Raw genomic sequence first — 18,644 nt, 5'->3', positions numbered from 1 at the left:
AATTCTGTGTGCTCCTAAAATGCAAACGGAAAATCATCACTAGCACAACCGCTCAAAGGCATGTACTGGTGTGGAGCCAGAGACCTTGGGTTCATGCTGTGGCAGTGATGGCACTGTGGCCAGGGAAGCTCATGGTGCCAGTGGGGTTGGGGCTGCATTGGGGTGCCTGGGAAGAGCAAACACAAGGCACTGGGAGCCCAGATCAGCAGCATGTGGACTAAGTCACCACTGGTTGCGAAACCACGGGGCTGTTTTCAATGCAGAACAAACTGATACCAAATCATTAATTGCTGATTCTCTTGCACCATGAGCCAGTGCCATTCAGAGATCAATTAAATTCCCACTCAATGATCTCACAATTGCACTGAAAACTCTCAGTTGTGGCTGAAGTGGAGGAGTGGTGTGGGGCAGCTGGGGAGGAGAGCACTGGCCCCACTGCCCAGCACCAGTGGGGTCAGACCCAGGTCTGAGCAAGGCACAGAACCACTGCTTTGCTGACAGCAGACAGTGCACCCGCAGAAGGAAAGCTCCTGCTGCTCTGTTGAAACCTGTCTCATGAAACTTTTATGACGGATCAGCCAGTACCCAAGGCTGGGGGTGTCGAGCACAGAGTGATTTCAGCTGTGGGACAGGAGCCACCCTGGCCATTCCCAGGGTGTCTGTGCCACCCCTCAGCCCCGCTCACTGTTTGGGCATGGCTGCAGAATGGGATCTGTTTATAGGGCATCCAGCCCCCTGTAAAACTTGGTTTATAGGGAAGTAAAAGGAGTCATACATTTCACTTCACATAGCAATGTGTAAATTTCCAGGCAGGAGCTGACCTTCTCTGACCGTGAGGGAGAGAAAAGGAGAAGGAGTGGAAGGGATGGAGGGAGCAAGAGAAGGGAAAAACAAGGGTGTAGGCAATGGTGAGGAGAGGAAGGCAATGACAGAAGTGGTGAAGAACCTTGTTCACTTGGTAGGGCTTTTTCCAAATTTTCCACCCCAGGTTGCTCTTATAATTAGGAGCAACACCAGCAGTACAGCATCAAGGTCAACAGCCCTTGGTGAGTGCCTGCTCCCATGGTGCTGCCTGCACCCAGGAGCCAGGATCAGAAACGCCTTGAGATTCAATCATAAACAGTCAACAAGAATCACTGCTGCTCCACCAAAAAAAAAAAAAAAAGCTTAGCAGTATTCGGCAATGGGTGAGATGATTAAAGATTAACCCCCTGCCCTCCTACCTCCACCCCTCTGGGAGTATAGGCCTTGAGGCTCAGCAAATCCTTTCAGAGAAATATCTGAATTAAAAGACAACAGGTAGGGGACGCAGTGAAGGCAGAGGGAGGCAGGAGGGCCAATAGCCTGGGACAAGGGAATCGGTACAATCTGGCCCGTGTTTGCCCAGGATAATGCGCCTTTCCAAAGCCCTCATAGACATGGAGATGGCAGATTACAGCGCAGCGCTAGACCCAGCATACACCACCCTGGAGTTTGAGAACATGCAGGTGCTGGCTATGGGCAATGGTGAGTCCCCTCTGTTCTCTCCCCTCTGCTGGGTGGGATGAGCTGGGGGCTGCAGGAGGAGAAGTCCCTAGGGTGGCCACAAAAAATATTCCTGGGGAGGGAAGGGGTGTCAGATGGGGAGCTCCCAGCGGGGGTTCTGTTTCCCTAGGGGAAAAAGAGGGGGGAGAGCAGAGCTGTGTTTGGTACAGGTGGGATGGTGTCCTGCAGCCCAGAGCCCCTGGCAGCAGGCACACACCAGGAGCTGGTTGGAATGAGAGGTCTCCTCCAGACATTCAGCCCAGGGAATGGGGCTGGGTCTGAACATGGTGGGGGTCTCCCAGACCCCAGCCAAAATTTGTGCCTGAAGTGCTGTTAATGGTTCAGACAGACAACTGACCCTGTGCCTCCAGAGCTGAGAGCCAGCCAGTCCCTGGAGCAGAAAGGCATTTAGCACCTGGTAAGGGTGAAAATCACTGTCAGAAGTGATTTAGACACTGCCGCTGCAGCTGCTGTGAGCCACAGCCCTTCCCCAGTGCAGCACTGGGGTGTGGGGAGGCATCCCCTTTCCTGGCTCACCCCCAGTCAGAGGGACAAGGGGACCTTGAGAGGACAGACAAATGTTCCCATCCCTTCAGGAGGGTAGCATCACACCTAACTCTGCAGAATTCACAATGTTGGCCCACCCATTTGGGGACCAAAGAGTCTTGGTGAAAAAATGCTCAGAGATAACAAGAGATTCCTCTCCAAGTCTCCCTTAAAGTCTCTCTAAATATGAGGTTAATGACTAAACGAAGCCACAGAAAGTGGCCCTCTGAGCCCTTTCCTTCCATGTGTTGTGTCATGGGGGCTGCTGGGCACCTCTGTCCCAGAAGTGCTGTGCTGGCTGTGTGGACTCTTCCATCACAGCCTGTGTGGGTCTTCCCTGGGTTATGGCTCTGCTCTGTCAGGGATGTAACACTGTTGTGCCAAAGTGGCTCTGCTGTGCAATAACCCCCCACACCACTCTGGGTCCAAGCCCCTTCTCCACTCCTGGGGGCTGGTCCTACCCCTTCAGGTGCCCCCCTTTGGCTCTGCTGATATCCATCTGGACATTCTGGGACAAGCTCAGACCCTGCTCCCTCCCGGTGCCCCTCTCCCCTCCAGCGAGCATCTGCACAAGGGGCTGTGATCTGCCTGCCCCAGACCCAGGGCTCCATGGAGCAGAGGGACAGGAGAATTTCCTGTGACAAGATCTAGTGTGCTGTGACACTCCAGGATGAGTCAGCTGGGGCACGCAGCACCAACTCCTCTCCTCCTGGGCCCAGCTCCAGGCCAGGGACAGCCCTTACTCCAGGTCTGTTTTGGCACTGCAGTAGCTGCCCTGGAGGACACACCTCCTGCAGGACCTCCACCTGCAGAACCTGTGCTTCTTTTTCTGGCCAAGGACTGCTCAGAGCCCAGCCACTGCCTGCCACAGCTCTGCAGCTCAGCCCCAGGGCTGCTGCTCAGCAGGGACCAAGTTTGCCTCTCACAGGCAAAATGCATCTTGTGCTCAGACAGGCTCAGGGATCTCTTGAGCAGCTCCTGTCCTAACACATCCTAACACAAGGCTCAGCTGCAAGGTCTCAAATTCAGATTTAACTCCAACCACTTGACTGCAGCAGTCAGAGCCCACATTTATTTGTCAGGATAAACTTAATTGGAAAATTATCCATTAGGCAATAATTTCATTGTTGTTGACTATTAGACTGAGATGTTGCAATTTCTTTGATAAGAGTGCCAGTTTTTCCTGCTCTATGTTCATCTGATTACAGCCTGATAGATTGCTAAAAAGGGATTTTTCTGGGCTGCCACATATATACAAGTAATGGGATTACAGGCAGATCAGCTCTTCCTCTCACATCTAAGTCCTATGTTTAGCTGGAGCTGGGAATTTGACTTTCCTTCTGGAGTGAGCTGCATTTAGGTGAGCCCTGGGGATATGCATGGAGGAAGGCTATTTTCAGAAGCAAGCTGCTCACAGGGACAAGAGACAGCCAGAACAGCCTTGGGAAAGCTCAGAGCTCTGGGAGTGGAGACAGGAGCTTTGCACTGGTGCTGCTGGAGCTGCGTGACAGGGTGTGCCAGGCAGGGACACAGAGGCAGCAAAGTGACTCACAAAGAAATACAGGAGGGACATGAGGAATTGGAAAGAAAGCAGGGAAATGAAAGAAGTTGCCAGAGGTAGGGAGCTCAAGAACCCTCTGTGCCAGTTACTCCTGCTGAGGGGTGGCATGAGCAGGATGTGCAGCACCTGCTGAAATACCCCTTTCTCTGCAAACTAGAAGCTGAAAATACAGCCCTGCCCCAGCCAGACTTGCCTTGGCTCCCCCAGCACCACAGCTGGGCTACCATGGGGAGCCCAGCTGGGACCAGCCCTTCTGCTGGGTGCCAGGTGGGAGCCGCTGTGGTCCTTCCAGGGTGAGCCTCAACTGAGTCCCTATAAAAACCCAGAAATCAGGGGCCAATAGACTCAAGCATTAAAAATCTCAGCAGGTTTCTATGGCTTTGTAGATCCTGGGTATGATTTGTGACTGGCATTTCCACTGAGGGAGGGGGTTGTGCCTGTGCTGACACAGAAAAACGTACATGGGAGGGGACAATTAGATCAACTGAATTAAGGGCTGATCCCTTCAGCCTTGAGGTTTGTTTGGCTTTCTGGAGGGGTTTAGTGTAGCCCTTGTATGGTTTTTAGCCTTTCAGATGTCCTTTCCTCCAGAGCCTGCTGCAATTCCCTATCCTCCAAAAAAAGCCCTGCAAGTCCCAGTCCCACTTGGTCTGTAAGGATTGCAAGACAAATCAAGTTCCACTGTGATCCTACCAGACTTTAGAAGATACCCAGCCTACAGCCTTCTCCATGCCAGCGCCACCTTTTTTCTTTAATCAGTCCTTACTTGCATGGGTAGCCTTTGTCCACATGAGCTTTCCAGCTGAAGTAATTTGAGTTTGCTATTTTCCTAAAGTCTTGTTTTCCCAAAGAAGGGCTGTGGAGGCTGGAGCTCCATGGCTGGACAAGGGAACTGTTCACCTCATCTGCTCAGGGCTGTCTTGGGCTCTTTCAGTGCTATAACACAAACACCTCCCTAACAAATCAGCTGCTCACCCTGAGCTGTAATACCTCAGCTTTAACTCTGCATCAGCTTTTTCTCTGGCCACACTACTGCAGCCCAAAGTGTCTGCAAATCGCCGAGGAATTTTGGCTCTGCCCTGTGACTCCTGCTCATGGGCTTCCACTTTATCTGAAGGCCGTGCTGCTGCCAGGCCTTTGGGAAGAGGGGTCTCACCATGGAATACAGGAAGTGTTAGTGCACCCAAAATGAAATTAAGCAATGCAATTACTTAAGCACTGAGAGCTTGCACCCTCTCTCCTTACACACCTCTCACACAGCCAAGCTGCAGCTGCCTAGTTTCTCCAAGAGTCTCTGACTCTAGCAAATGTTCGCTGGCTGTTGTCTCACTGTCTTGCTGTGTCCTTCCCCAAGCAGACACATCTCCATCAGAAGCAGCCAGCCTCAGCAGCTCCAGCAGCCTTGGGGTGAGCACGCTGTGTGCCATCTGCGGGGACCGCGCCACCGGCAAGCACTACGGGGCTTCCAGCTGCGATGGCTGCAAAGGCTTCTTCAGGAGGAGCGTCAGGAAGAACCACATGTACTCCTGCAGGTGAGGACAGAGGGCACAGAGACCTATGGTTCAGACAGTGCAGCCCCTCACAGCTCTGTGGAAAAGCCCTCAAAGTGCAGCAGCACTGCCCTGCATCCTCCCTGCATCATCCTCCACTCTCCCTGAGCTAAGCCCTCAGGGGGAAGGGGTCAGGGACTGCCCTGACTTTGGGACTGCCTTGCACTGATCACTGGGGAAAGACCCTGGGAGGTCTTGCCCCATACTTTAGGGGCCAGATGGGTATGGTCAATCATGGATGTGGTCAGCAAGTAGCAAGATGCCAGGGGAGAAGCCCCATTTCAGGGACTTGGCAGCTCACTGCTCAGTGCAGCACATCCTTGCTCTCCCTGGGGGCAATCCTTCTCCATCACCAGATGGATGTGTGCCTGCCATCCAGCTACAATGCTATCACTGCCTGTTACATGACACAAGAACACCTGAGGAGCACCATGAGGGGCAGCACAACAGGTACTTTTCTGAGGATGAGGCACTCGTGTTGCTTCTGAAATTCATGCACTGCACCTTGTGCCAGTGGGGGTAGCCCATGGCTCTCCTGTGCCATCAGCAGCTGTGACCTGCTCACGGCTGGCTTTGAGCAACTCACACGTAGAGAGTCACAAAGGAAACTGAAGAATCCTCAGTTCACAGTGCCTAAATCCCTTAGGCTTTTTGAGTCAGCTACTCCTGATGGCCAGACAGCCACAAGAGAGCATGAAGAGCAACATTACTCTAAAACCTGAGTGACAGAAGGAAGCCCCAGGTTTATGAGTGCCTGTGAAGCACACCATCATTTGCACTCCAGGGTTATTTAAGGTGGCTGCCCAGGGAGCCCCCTCACCACAAGTCCATCAGAAAAGCCAAGGTGCCCAGTTCCTTGGAAGCTGAGGCTTTTATATGCACTACAGAAATTTTTTAAGAGCTGCTTTCAGGCATCCATTTGGGCAAATCACAGCTTGGGGGCTTTAAAAAGCAGAGCAGAAGGAAGCCCTTTCAAAAGCTACAGAATTCAGCATGGCTGGGAGCCCTTCTCCAGCTCTGTACTCCTTTGTCTTTACTCTGCAAACTGGATCAATCTGCTGTAAATTAGAGCAAATTTGCAAGTGAAATTCATGCTGCAAGTGGCCACCAGGCTCATGAGTCACACACATGGGAGATCAGTTTTCCCCACCATGCACAGGGGATTTGGTGACACAAGCCTGAAGGGAAGGAGCTGATTTCTTCCCAAGTCCTCTCTGACGTGCAAGTGGCAGCAGAGCAGTTTGCAGAGCAGCAATGCTGCCCAGAGGTCAGAAACAACCTCTGACAATCCCAGACACAGCTCTGGAAAGATACAGGGACTTAACCTCACAAATGGGCTACTACAACCTTCCACTTCTTTTTCAAATTCACTATAAAGGTATTCTTCCTTCCTTTCTACCGGGATCTAAGATAACAGCAGCTTCCAAGTTGGTTTTGACCCTCCTAGATCACACTTCCCTGGGGTTTGTTAGTTCACTATAAACATCCTATCCCTAATGGTTACTCAGTAGTCGGAGCTCCTGCATGTGACTCAGTTCTAGTCTGTCCTTATTGATCATCCAGAGGCACAGGGGAGAGCTGAGAATTTGATGCAAAAAAGAAACCACAGGCTAAAGCAAGAGTGCAAAAATCACAGAATGGGGCTCCTTTCTCAGGGTGAGCCTCTGGGAACCTCCTCTGAGCATGTCTTGGAGCCTGGGGCTCTGTCTTGTCCTGCCTTTAGGCTCAGTCTTGCTGCTCCTCCCACCTTCCTTTCTTTCTTCCTTCCTTCCTTGCCAGGTTTAACAGGCAGTGTGTGGTAGACAAGGACAAAAGGAACCAGTGCCGGTACTGCAGGCTGAAGAAGTGCTTCCGAGCAGGAATGAAGAAGGAAGGTGGGTGCCTCTGCCTTCCCCAGCAGCAGTCCCTCACCCCTGGGTGTGTTTGGGGAAGCCCTTGCAGCCAAGGCTGGTCCCTGCCAGGTGCACACTTGCCCAGCCACCTCAGCCCTGTGTTCCCTGCACTGTGCTCTCCTGGGCACAGACCCTGACCCCCACCACGGGGGGATTTAGGGAGGGTCCATGCCTGTGTCTCAGAACTGCCCATGTTCCTGAACACAAATCACATCCAGGGCTCTCCAGCTCACACTGACATACACAGCACCTGGGCTCCCACACTGCCAGCCCACTGGAGGGGTTTGGGAATGCTTCTGCACATCACTGAGGAGCAGAAACTTCAAAGAAGGCCTGGGAATTTGGAAATACTTCGGTAAAACTGCTCCAAGTGCTGTTATCCCAGAGTGACCACAAAACCCACAGCTGGCCAGGTTAGTCCAGCAAAAGTCACACTGACATTTTGCTTTTTTTCCCCCTGACATATATGTAGGTTCTTGCTGACCTTCTGCAGAGAGGCAGTGAGTTTAGTTTAGTTTCAGCCACAGCAGAAAGGATCCAGAGTAAAGTGGAGCATTTTTGCTATTTAACTGTATGAAAAGAGTAGAGATACCCCTACATGGCCCATGCTCACCCCCTCAGCTCCCCTATCTCCTTGTCTCTGCAGCCCTAACAGGTCCCCATGTCAGGATCCTCCCCTTGTTTAGCCCTGTTTTGAGAAGGGACAGGAGACCCTGGTGGCCTTGATGGTGCTCCTGTTAGTGGAGGGACAAACTGCCAGGGCAGAGGCATCCCACAGAGCTCACCCCACTCATGTCTGCAAAGGGACAACTTTGCAGGGAGGCATTCAGCCCTGTTATTCCATGCAAGGAAATTAAACCCCATGCTCCTCCCAGTTCACACTGCCTCAAGGAGAAACTTTGGAGTAAAAGGGTCCTTGAAGACAGCAGGGAAGTACCAGTGTTATGCTGGTGGCTGCAGGATGACCTCTGAGCAGGAACATTTATTCCCTGTAAAAAGGGATGAGGTATCACAAGCAACTTTTCTTAACTTTTCCTGAAGAACATAGGAATCCTCCTCTCCATGCAGCTCATCTCCTGCCCAGAGCTGTGCTGTTGTCTGTTAATATTCAATAGAAGTTACATTAGGTGCATGACCAGCTAATACTGAGCAAACATTTGGAAAACATCGTGGCATGACTGAACTCGGGGGCCTGCTACTGATAACAAGCAGCATAACCTTGAGAGCTCCTATTTACAGCCGCTGACTGCAGGGCTTTTCTCCTGGCCCAGCCTCATTATTGCTTTTTATCAGCTGGATTTATACATGGAGAACGTATCAATCCACAGAGCCACCAGCCCAAGGCAGGGACTGTGCTGTTTCCCCTGCCATGGATCAATAGCTTATTTAAGCAGATGGCTCCGAGTGGCGTGGCCAGGGTGAGTTACAGCCAGCCCAGGCCTCGTGACAGACAGAGCAGGCAAATCCTCCCCCTCCAAGCCCTCGAGACTAGACCAAACAGGGAGGCACACTGGGGTCAAACCTGTCCTGGGATGCTTTTACAATAAGGTATGAGAGAGCTCTTTTGCTCTGGATGGATCAGCAGGAGCAGTTCTGCACTTCCTTCCTTATTGTAGTTGAGACAGAAGTTTTCCAACTACACCTACCCAGTGCAAGAGCTTTTCTGAATGGAGCTTACAGGAGTCATGTGGGCAAGGAAACCTTGCAGATCCTCCTCCATTTCACACATCAGCTTTGGGCTGCATACATGAGCATGGCCACCGTTTCAAACCCCATATCATGAAATCAAAAAACTCAGATCCTTTGCCAGGAAATTTTCCCCTCTGAACTCTGCAGGTGTATGGGTTCTGTATCAACCCCATCCCTGGAAAGTCTAATGAAGCAAATAAGAAATCAGATCCACCAGATGCAGTCAGCTCTCACTGGCATCCACCCCAAACCAGACACAGCTGCACCTCCACCCTGCCTGGCAGGGAAGCTGGGAAACTGCAGCTAAGGAAGGGGAAGGCCAGAAGTCTGTGCTAGTTTTCAGTGTGTATTGCCATGAACCACCTGCAGCTCAGCCAAAATCCTCTCTTGCAGCTGTACAGAATGAACGAGACCGAATCAGCACCCGCAGATCAAGTTACGAGGACAGCAGCCTGCCCTCCATCAATGCCCTCCTGAATGCAGAAGCCCTGGCACAGCAGGTACCTCCTCTTCCTTCTTTACCAAATACAAAAGCATCAGGCACTACCTGGTGTGTAGAGCCAGCTGAGTATTTAATAGCCAAGTCTTCAAATTATCACCTCTTTTCCAGGTGGCTTATCTGCCAACTCAGCACTGATTTTTCAAAAAGCATTTGTTACCTGAAACCCTCCCTTTGAATCTCCTTGGTCCAGAACTCAGTTGTAACAATATGCAGTGATTTGTTCTGCTTTAATGGGACACAGGAAGGCTGGAGAGCCTGATGGAAGAAAGTAGGGTAGGATCATTGCAATCCAAAGAGCTGTGTCTGCCTAAGCCCACGGGGGGCTGGCCTTGCATGAGCAGCCTCCCTTCCCCAGGAGCTGTTAGGAACTTTGGATTCCTGCACAGTTTCATGAGGAATCAGTTTCCTGCTTGTTTTATGCAGAAACCTTTTCCAGTGCTTGCCTGAAATTCCCTGTTTCCACTCACATACTGCCAAGATTCGTTTCCTAGAGTGTTCACATTGAAAAGATGACTCTGATTTAACAGGCTGGATACTGCAAATGGTGTTCACAGCTCTGGGAAGACACAGGACAGGATGGGCACACACAGCCTGCAGGGAGGGTTTGTCTATGAGAACAAGTGATGAGGATGGAGCTGTGCTGGAGGCAGGAGCTGCCACTCTTCATGGAGCTGGGGAGAACAGAACTCTGTATCCTGGGGAAGATGAGCAGGGGGTTGAGTTGGCAGTCCATGCTGCTTCAAGGGTCACACTGTCCTGCAGGCTGCCCTGGGAGATGCTCCAGGACAGGACATGCTGTGCTCTGGGCTCCACATGAGGCTCAGGCTGTAAGGTCCACTTCCCCAAGGAGGGGGTAAGCCAGAATGGCCAAGGGCCAATCCTGTACACAAAAACCACATCCAATTTCATCTCACATCTCACCTTGTCCTGTGCAGGCCCTAATATATTTGTATACCCTATAAAAATAAGACTGATGCTGCTCCTAGAGGTGTGAGGTAATGGGGTCTCCAGCCACCAAATCTACAAGGAAAGGACAGGGTCCTGCAGTGCCATCACATGTAAGCAGGGTCTGCTGATAAAAACTACAACCATGGACAAACCCAGGGGAGCTCCTGCTCCCCCACAGAGCACAGAGAGATTCATTAAACAAGGCAGGCTCCAGCATGGTAATTGGTAACTTTTATGTGCCTTGCTAATTAGAACAAGATACTGCTGAGGAGCTGCTTTCTCCAGGATCTAGGGTCACTCACCCAGAGGTCTTTATTTATTTGCTAAGCCTTCCGGGCCCTCTGATTAGGGTAATACATGGTGAGATTTTTACAATCTTATTTATTCAATAATAGCTGGTGAGCTGGAAAGCCTCCAGGTAATGCAACCTGAAAAAAAAAAAAAAAAATGCAGGTGGCATTTGAATTTCATTTCCTTGGGAAAGCCAGCAGGGTCCGAGCTGAAAATGCTGGCAGGAATAGGACAGGAAGAGCTGATGTTGTACAAGAGCACAGAGGGCAGGCAGAGGGCAGTGATGGGGTTGAGTTAATTGCTTACAGAAGCATGAGGACAAAGTAGTGACTAAGGGCAAATTTTTAGATGACCTGGGTGAGCAGCTATGCATGAGAACCAGGCAGGAGGTTGGATGCCTGGTTTGGGGAAGATGTCCTGTCCAGCTCTGTGTGAGAGTACTTGTAGAGTTGTGAGGGCTGTCCTTTGCAAAGGAAATGGCAATCACAAATAATTTGCCATGTAGCAAATGTCACCCGTGCTGTGGGCATGTTTGAACTTGCCCAGTTTTGCCAAAAGGACCTAAATGCTCCTGGGAGGTGGGAGACTGTTATCTTTAAAATCTGTCCTTAGCTATTCAGAGTGAGTGATGTCAAATGTTAATGACCTGATGCTCACAGAAAGCAATGTCAGACCTAGAAAGCTGTGGCCTGCTGAGCTCATGATGACTCAGGAGAGGAGCAGAGCCTGCTCTCCTCCTGAGGAAAGCAGACATGGCAGCTCTGGCCAAGCCCTGCCTCTGGAGCAGGCTGGAAAAGGGAGCAGCTCTCTGCACTTTGGTGGGACCAAGCAGCTTGTGCAGCAGCACTGGCTGGATTTGTCTTTCTACTGGTGAGGCTGACTGCCACACAAGCCCCTCTGTTCCCTCCTGGATCTTCACTGAGCACACTTGTTCAGTGGGAGGAAGATCCTGGCTTTAGGAATGTTTCCTCTGTGCTGTCCAGTCTATTCAAGGCATTACAGTTTACCAAGATGATCCACAGCCTCTGCTCTGCAGTTTCATGTTCACAGATCCCCAAGCTGATCTGAGTTTAAATGAGTCTTGTTGGGTCACCTGTTCTGGGAGCTGGGTGTGTGCAACAGAAAAATGTAATTGAGTCTGCATCAACACAACCCATGGGCTGGGGATTTTCCTCTCTGTGGTTTCTCTGGGGCACTGAAAGCTGAAGGATCTCTTCCCTCCTGCCAGATATCATCCCCTGTTCCTGTGCTCAATGGAGACATCCGAGGGAAGAAGATTGCCAATATTTCTGATGTGTGTGAGTCCATGAAGCAGCAGCTGCTGGTGCTGGTGGAGTGGGCCAAGTACATCCCCCCCTTCTGTGAGCTGCCCCTGGATGACCAGGCAAGTCCCCCCCATCTACCCCACCTCGCTCTGCCCTGGTAAAGGCAGCAGGGAGCCAAAGCCAGCTGAGACCTTTAGAGAAAATGCTCATTGTGCACTTTGTTATCCTGACTGCTGCAGCTGATTGGGAACAGCATCCATACAATGCCAGCCTGGGCCAGGCATCCATACAATGCCAGCACGGGCCACTTGCATGTGCCTCTAATCAGCCCATGAGCACAGCCAGATAACACTGAGCTTGAATTAGGTCGTTATCAGATGAGTATTTCGGGGTCAGCCAGTCATTTATTAATTATGGTTTGCACAGCACTTTGAAAACCTGAAGTGCTTGACAAATGCTTGGGGTGATCAGAATTAGCAGGAGAGTTTTCTGGCCTAAGGTCTGCCCAAAATTTAAAATCTGCCTGTCTCTTGCTGCTTCCTGCCTAGGGGTATGTTTGTATCCATGCTCCCAGCATGGAATTTTGAAGCTATACACTAGTTTGCTCCCAAGGTAGTGGAAAAATCATTTTTCCAGGATTAAAAAGCAAGTCTATATTTGCATTTAACAGAAATTACTAAAATGGCATTTGTGGGTTCTCTAATGAAGATAAGCAGAGTGGGTTTGTTGTCCTCTGTAGAACTGCACTGCAGGATCCCAGGGAGCCTCAAAGAGGTACAAGGAGAGGCCTCCCATGGATGTCTGAATTTCAGAGGTCTGCAATAGGTGTTGAAAGACATGATGTGTGCCCAGCCTTGAGCAGCACATGTGGCTGGGATAGCACTTCTGGCAGGGCCAGCACAGGTCCTGTCACAGACAGGAAGGTATCTCCAGTCTGTCCTGTGTACAGTCACAAACTCAGCATGTGTTCTCTTCAGCTAGGACCAGTCTCCAGCCCCATTGACCTAGAGGTAATTTTTATATAATGAAGGAAAAGGATATCCAGTTGAGAGTATCCAGCTGATCAAAACTCCCTAAATCCTAAATCTGAGCTCTTTAGTAACCAGCCAGCAGCACCCAGAGCTCTGGGGAATTCAGTGCTTTTAAAATGGGAGCATGTTTCTTTCTTTGCTATTGCGTGCAAGTGCTAAATTGTTTAAAATTATAAGAAATCTGTTAAACTGCTAAGGAAAGTACAATTCATAATTTATGGGAACCACAATGGACTCCAATGGCAAATGCCATTTACACAGCATATACAAATAAATAGGCTGCAGCCCAGCACAGACCTGGGGCAGCTCTGCACAACCCATCACATCCTTGTGCCATTTGGAACAGAGGTCCTAAACCTGGCCAATAACTCTGCAAGCTAGAGCAACTTCCACATGAGCTCATTTTACAGCTGCAGGGCTGCAAAATTCCTCAAAGGAGAAAACAGAGCCCAAAGATGGCACAGTTTGAACCCTGCCTTCCCACAAGGGAGAGGCTGCTCCATGAAACAGATCTCCTTTGTAGAAGAGATCATACCCAGCCTCTCGTTCTCCTTCTGCACCAAAATGTCAAAACTACCATGTTTGGTGGGGCAAAGACATTTCATCTCCAAATTCAGGTTCTGCTTTGTTGTGTTACAACTGTATATTTATCCTAGTTCTCAATGGAATGATATATCTCAGGTTCATCACTGCAAGAACAAATATCAAATGAGATGTTTGGCCTTCTTGAAGTAATTCACTTTAACTCTGTTCAAACAAGAAAATTCTATGGACACAAAAAAAAGGTGACTACAAACTGAACCTTCTTGAATTTGCAACAGGCAGGAAATTTTTAGAGGAGAGCTTCACTCTCCCCTGGAGCTGGCAGTTTTTTCCTTGTCATAGCTTTGTCAGGTAGGAAAGCTCAGTTTTGTGCAGCTCTGGTAATTCCAACAGCTCAGCTAACATATCCACCCATGTTTGGACAGAGATAGAGAGAGGCTAGATTTTGGCAGCTAGATAAAGATTCCCCAGTATCATGTGTGCACAGTCTTTTTGCAAGGATCTCTATTTATTTTGAATAATCTTTTTTACCATCTGGGTTGGAAAAAAAAACCCAAAACCCCCTCTTCTAACCAGAACTCCCTTCTATGGTTGATACATTCTCCTTGCATTCCTGGTAGGGTAAGACATCTCTTGGCTTTGACAGATGCTGAGGGTAACACACTGGAAAAGTGGACCATTCCCATCAGGACATACTTTTCAGCATTTCTCTATTAATGTTTAATGATTGTTTTCTCCAGCAGAAGATCCTGGCTGGACATTAAGAAGTCTCTGTGTCAGGGTGTCCAATTGTTAACTTCACTTTCTGCCTAAATCTCTGAAATTTTTAACTGAAGGAGGGCAAAAGATTCAGAACATTCTCAGGAGCCACTGGAGGGTGTAAAGTGAAACACTTCAATCATTAACATCACGGGAGAAAAACATCCCTTTGGCTTCCCTGTCCCCAGTTCCTGTGGCTGTGCAGGGGATGAATGGCCAGGGTGTGACCCCACTGGCCAGCTGGACATGGGTCCCCGTGGGTGTGATTGCAGTGGGAGGTGGGCACAGCCCAGAGGGACAGCAATGTCCAGCAGCAGGGATTGTACTTCTCCCCACTTCCCAGGATAGAGTGTGGTCCCTGGTTCTGCACTTGGCAGGAGTTCTCTGCAAACAGCCCACACTGGTGGGAGGTCCTGGGACAGTCTAGCATTGTCCTGCTCATGGCATGTGTCCTGAATATGGGATATTTCAGGTGCTGTCTACTACCTGCTGGTTCTGCTGGATTTATACATGGTTTAGCACAGAGCATTATTTGATCTCTTTCTCTGCCTGTAATGGAAGAGGGGCCCTCACTCCCATCCTTGAGCACAGTGCAGGAGTGCTGAGCTTTCCCTCTTGCTGACATGAAATCACAGCTTTGTCTCAGTCTCTGCATCACCCAAATAACTTTTCCCTGCCCTTGCAGGTAGCACTGCTACGTGCACACGCAGGGGAGCATCTGTTACTGGGAGCTGCCAAGAGGTCCATGGTGTTCAAGGATGTCTTGCTGCTAGGTAAAAATTGCACTTCTGCTCCCAGCCCACCTGCTTCTGTGGCACTTCCCTGCTGGGGTGAAGGAGAGGGTGGTTCAGTGTTTGCAGACATCCTTTTTGCAGGGTGGTGGCTTGAGCTGTTCTGTATTTTAGCAAGCCCAGCACAGCTAGGCCTGGTTGACATTGACATCAAGGCCATGAGGTGTGACAAAATTGGGGACTGTGTGAACATTCATGGTGCACCCCCAGGTTTGTGTAAGCAGGCTGTGGTGGGATTGGGAAAAAAGCTCTCACTCCTTGGTCAGCTTTTCCTCACTTGAGTGGCTCCTGTGTAATGAGAAGCTGCTCTGGCAAAACAGATCAAAATTTCTGGTGTTCTGAGACAGGGTAGGGGCTGAAGGAGGAACTTCTTAATTCCTCCACCCCAAAATTATTTCAGCATTAGCTACCTGCATTTTGAACTCCTTGTCACCCCAGCTAAGTCCTGAGCAATGCTAAGGTGATGGTCTCTGTGCTGCTTGTCTGCAGGCAATGATCACATCATCCCACGGAACTGCCCCGAGCTGGTGGAGGTGAACCGTGTGGCCATCCGCATTCTGGACGAGCTGGTCCTGCCCTTCCAGGAGCTGCAGATAGATGACAACGAATATGCCTGCCTGAAAGCCATCATTTTCTTTGACCCAGGTATGCCCCAGCTTGGGGAGGGTTACCATCATAGGGGCCTAGTATGGACTATGCTGACTAACACCAGTCCTGAGTGGTGGAAAAGCTGCCTGGTCTCCTATCTAGGCCAGACTGTTCGTAGAGAGGGAGGAGAGGTGTCAGTCTTGAGAAAAATTATCCTCTGCTGTTATAGTAGCTTTTTTGAGCTAGGTCCTATAAGCTTTTGGAGGGCTATAACACACTTAGGATAGCTCAGCTACTTTTGGGAGCATAAAAATCAGCAAGATGGCTTCTGTTGCAATGTTAAAAACAAAAAGATTTAATAAAAGGCAAAATAACAAACAGAGAAAAACTGAGTCAAGTTTAGGAAGTCCTTGCTCTTAGTAAAACACCTTACAAAAGTGATTCGTTTCTTTGTTCACTTCTTCTTCTAGTAAATTGCCTAAGCGAGACTTTTTGGCTTCTGTCCAGTTAGCTCTCCTTAAGTTTGAGGTGAAGTCTTCTAAGCCAATGAAGTAGCTTTTTCCCCTAATTAAAGAGAGAAACTTCTAAGCTTCTTCCCTTTTTAAGGAGACAAAAAATAGTTTTGTCACCCCGTCAACAAAGAGTGCACTCCTATACATCGCAGCAGACGATGGGGAATCAGGGGCAGCTCCCCTCAGGCTGTGCCCAGCTGTCTCTGACAGGCAGCAGCCTGCAGAGCTGGCTGTGTGGGTCGTTGCAGATGCCAAGGGGCTCAGTGACCCGTCCAAGATCAAGCGGATGCGGTACCAGGTGCAGGTGAGCCTGGAGGATTACATCAACGACCGGCAGTACGACTCGCGGGGCCGCTTCGGGGAGCTGCTGCTGCTGCTGCCCGTGCTGCAGAGCATCACCTGGCAGATGATAGAGCAGATCCAGTTTGTCAAGCTCTTTGGCATGGCCAAGATTGACAACCTGCTGCAGGAGATGCTGCTGGGAGGTGAGTACTTGAGGGTCTGACAAGAGGGCTCTCGGCATTCCCTGACTGCAGTCCCTTTGAGACCATCCTTAGTCACTGCTCCCTGTCTAGCAAAGTTAGAGACAGCCAGTCTGCAGGTCAGCCCTTGACTCACACAAAATCATCTCCCCTGTCCTTGACAGGGGTAACAAAGGGTCCTCTACTTCTTCATCTAAAGAGATGCATCAGCTGTGCCTCTGTTTACAGAGAGGCATCCCCAGCCCTCTGCACACAGACAAGCTTTGCTGTGCACCCCCCAGACTCCTACCTGGCAGCCATTTCACCAGTCCTCCTCTGTCAGAAGGGACTCATCAAAACAAAAAGGTCTAAAAGCTCAGGTTGAAAGAACATCCTAGATTTTCTAGTGGGAGCATCCAATGGGACAAAATGAAATAAAAAGTTCCCACTGTGCTATTCTTCATGTGGAGGTATGACTAAGAAATGTAATCCTGTATAAGAGGACATGCAGGCAGCAGGCAGGGGTTAGTTAGTCCAAGGCATGCATGGAGGAAAAAGGGAAGGGTGTGCTTCAGGTGCACAAGGGGATGATGCACAAAGCCTTGCACATTTGGGTGCAGTGGGTCTGCCCATCTGAACTCTCCTTCTGCCATTGTGGCAATTAATGTCTCCTGCATGTTCTTAGGCTCATCAAGTGAAACACCGCACACCCACCACCACCTGCACCCTCACCTGATCCAGGAGAACCTGGGAACAAACGTCATTGTGGCCAACACAATGCCTCCTCAGATGCACAACGGGCAGATGTGTGAGTATATCCAGAGAGATAGAGAGCTCTAGGGAGAAACCAGGAGCTTTCCAGTGTGCCTGTGGAGGTAGTTTCTACCTTGCATGGAAATCTGCAAGCAAGACAAAGTCTTTGGTAATGAGCGTGTGAGAAATTCCTATGCAGAAAGAAGGGAAAGACAAACAGAGAGGTGGGTTAGATTAGATTAGGCCAGACTAACTGATTCAACAAGATACTCCTTGGCAGACTGACACTTTTACATGGCTCTTAAGGGATGAATGATCCTATCCAGAGCTTAGTGAAATCAGTGGAAAGGCTCCCCTTCCCTTGAGTGGTTCAGACACAGTTCAGTTTGTTCTCTGCAAAAACACAGGAGGATCTGGCCCACCACATGGAGCCACCACTGAGGACCTTGTGCTAAAATGAGCTTGGCTGACCAAAAATGTGGTTAATGCAGGTCAAAATGTCAGCAGCTCCCCTTATTTGTTTATTGTGGTTCTCCTGGGGCATCAAACCGTGCCTGTGTGTCTGGGCTGCCCTACAGCAAACACATAAGCCCTTAAGAGCCTCTGCTGTGCTGACATCTGAACCCTGCACGACCGAGGACAGATCCCAGTGCTGTCAGGTTTGTGAGGCCATCTTTTAATGTGGTTTCTCTCTCTTCAGCTACTCCAGAAACTCCACAGCCTTCTCCACCTGCGGGCTCAGGGTCAGAGCAGTACAAGCTGCTGCCTGGAGCCATTGCAACCGTGGCCAAGCAGCCCACGTCCATCCCACAGCCTGCCATCACAAAACAGGAGGTCATCTAGCAGCCCCCACCCAGCCAGCCTCCTTCAGAACACCGTGTGGGAGAAAAGCCCAAACTGACTCTGCCACTGTGAAAAGAGAAGCCATCCAGAGGTCCCTGGGCACGGACACACGGACTTGCTTTTTGGACTGACCACCACCAGAAGGTGTCTTCCAGCAGCTACAGACAGCACGTGCCATGGGCAGCCCCAGAGTCCCAGAACTAAGGCTGAAGCCTTGCCAAAATCCTCAGTCCTTGTAAGGAGGGCCAGATTCCTGCCTCCCTCTGTGGGGAGGTGGCAGTGACTGGCTGGGGACAGGCTGCTGCCCCAGTGCCACCTCAGCACTGGTTCAGCCACAGCAGACCCTGCGAACGAGAATTCCCTGTGCCATGGGAGTGGAGGGATTCCCTCCCACAGCCATGCAGCCCCCCTGACAGTCCCCAGTCCAGCCAGACTTGGTGGAGGTGGAAGCTCCTCCAGGAGCTTCACAGCAGGTGAAGCACGTGGGGTTTGCCCAGGCAGCACTGCCAGAACTGCTCCTCAGCCTTGGCTAGTCCCATGTCTTTGCATGGTGTCACCCACCACCACACTAAGCCCCCCAGCCAGACCTAACAAA

At 50.3% G+C, this 18,644-nt stretch overlaps 1 protein-coding gene across 2 annotated transcripts; it reads left to right on the top strand.

Annotated features, from left to right (window-relative positions):
• Window positions 1-1,277: 1,277 nt before the first annotated feature.
• Window positions 1,278-18,409, top strand: HNF4A (hepatocyte nuclear factor 4 alpha). Of its 2 annotated transcripts, none has more exons than XM_009092982.4 (10): window positions 1,278-1,506; window positions 4,989-5,163; window positions 6,961-7,055; window positions 9,156-9,262; window positions 11,732-11,887; window positions 14,787-14,874; window positions 15,382-15,537; window positions 16,241-16,477; window positions 17,139-17,261; window positions 17,907-18,409. In XM_009092982.4, exons 1-10 carry the CDS (start codon window positions 1,392-1,394, stop codon window positions 18,047-18,049), a joined length of 1,395 nt encoding a protein of 464 aa, XP_009091230.1. In that variant the 5' UTR covers window positions 1,278-1,391; the 3' UTR covers window positions 18,050-18,409. The 2 variants fall into 2 exon arrangements, with proteins under 2 accessions (XP_009091230.1, XP_018772758.1); XM_018917213.3 differs by having other exon boundaries at window positions 4,986-5,163.
• Window positions 18,410-18,644: the final 235 nt, after the last annotated feature.

This window comes from Serinus canaria, chromosome 20 (genome assembly GCF_022539315.1).
Source record: "Serinus canaria isolate serCan28SL12 chromosome 20, serCan2020, whole genome shotgun sequence".
Taxonomy (NCBI): Eukaryota; Metazoa; Chordata; class Aves; order Passeriformes; family Fringillidae; genus Serinus; species Serinus canaria.
This window is presented reverse-complemented; position numbering and strand designations above follow the sequence as displayed.

Coding starts and splice junctions, on each gene's coding strand:
- HNF4A (XM_018917213.3), top strand. CDS start 1,392: ATGCGCCTTTCCAAAGCCCTCATAGACATGGAGATGGCAGATTACAGC. Junction 1,507..4,985: donor GGTGCTGGCTATGGGCAATG/GTGAGTCCCCTC, acceptor TCCTTCCCCAAG/CAGACACATCTCCATCAGAA. Junction 9,263..11,731: donor CAGAAGCCCTGGCACAGCAG/GTACCTCCTCTT, acceptor CCCTCCTGCCAG/ATATCATCCCCTGTTCCTGT.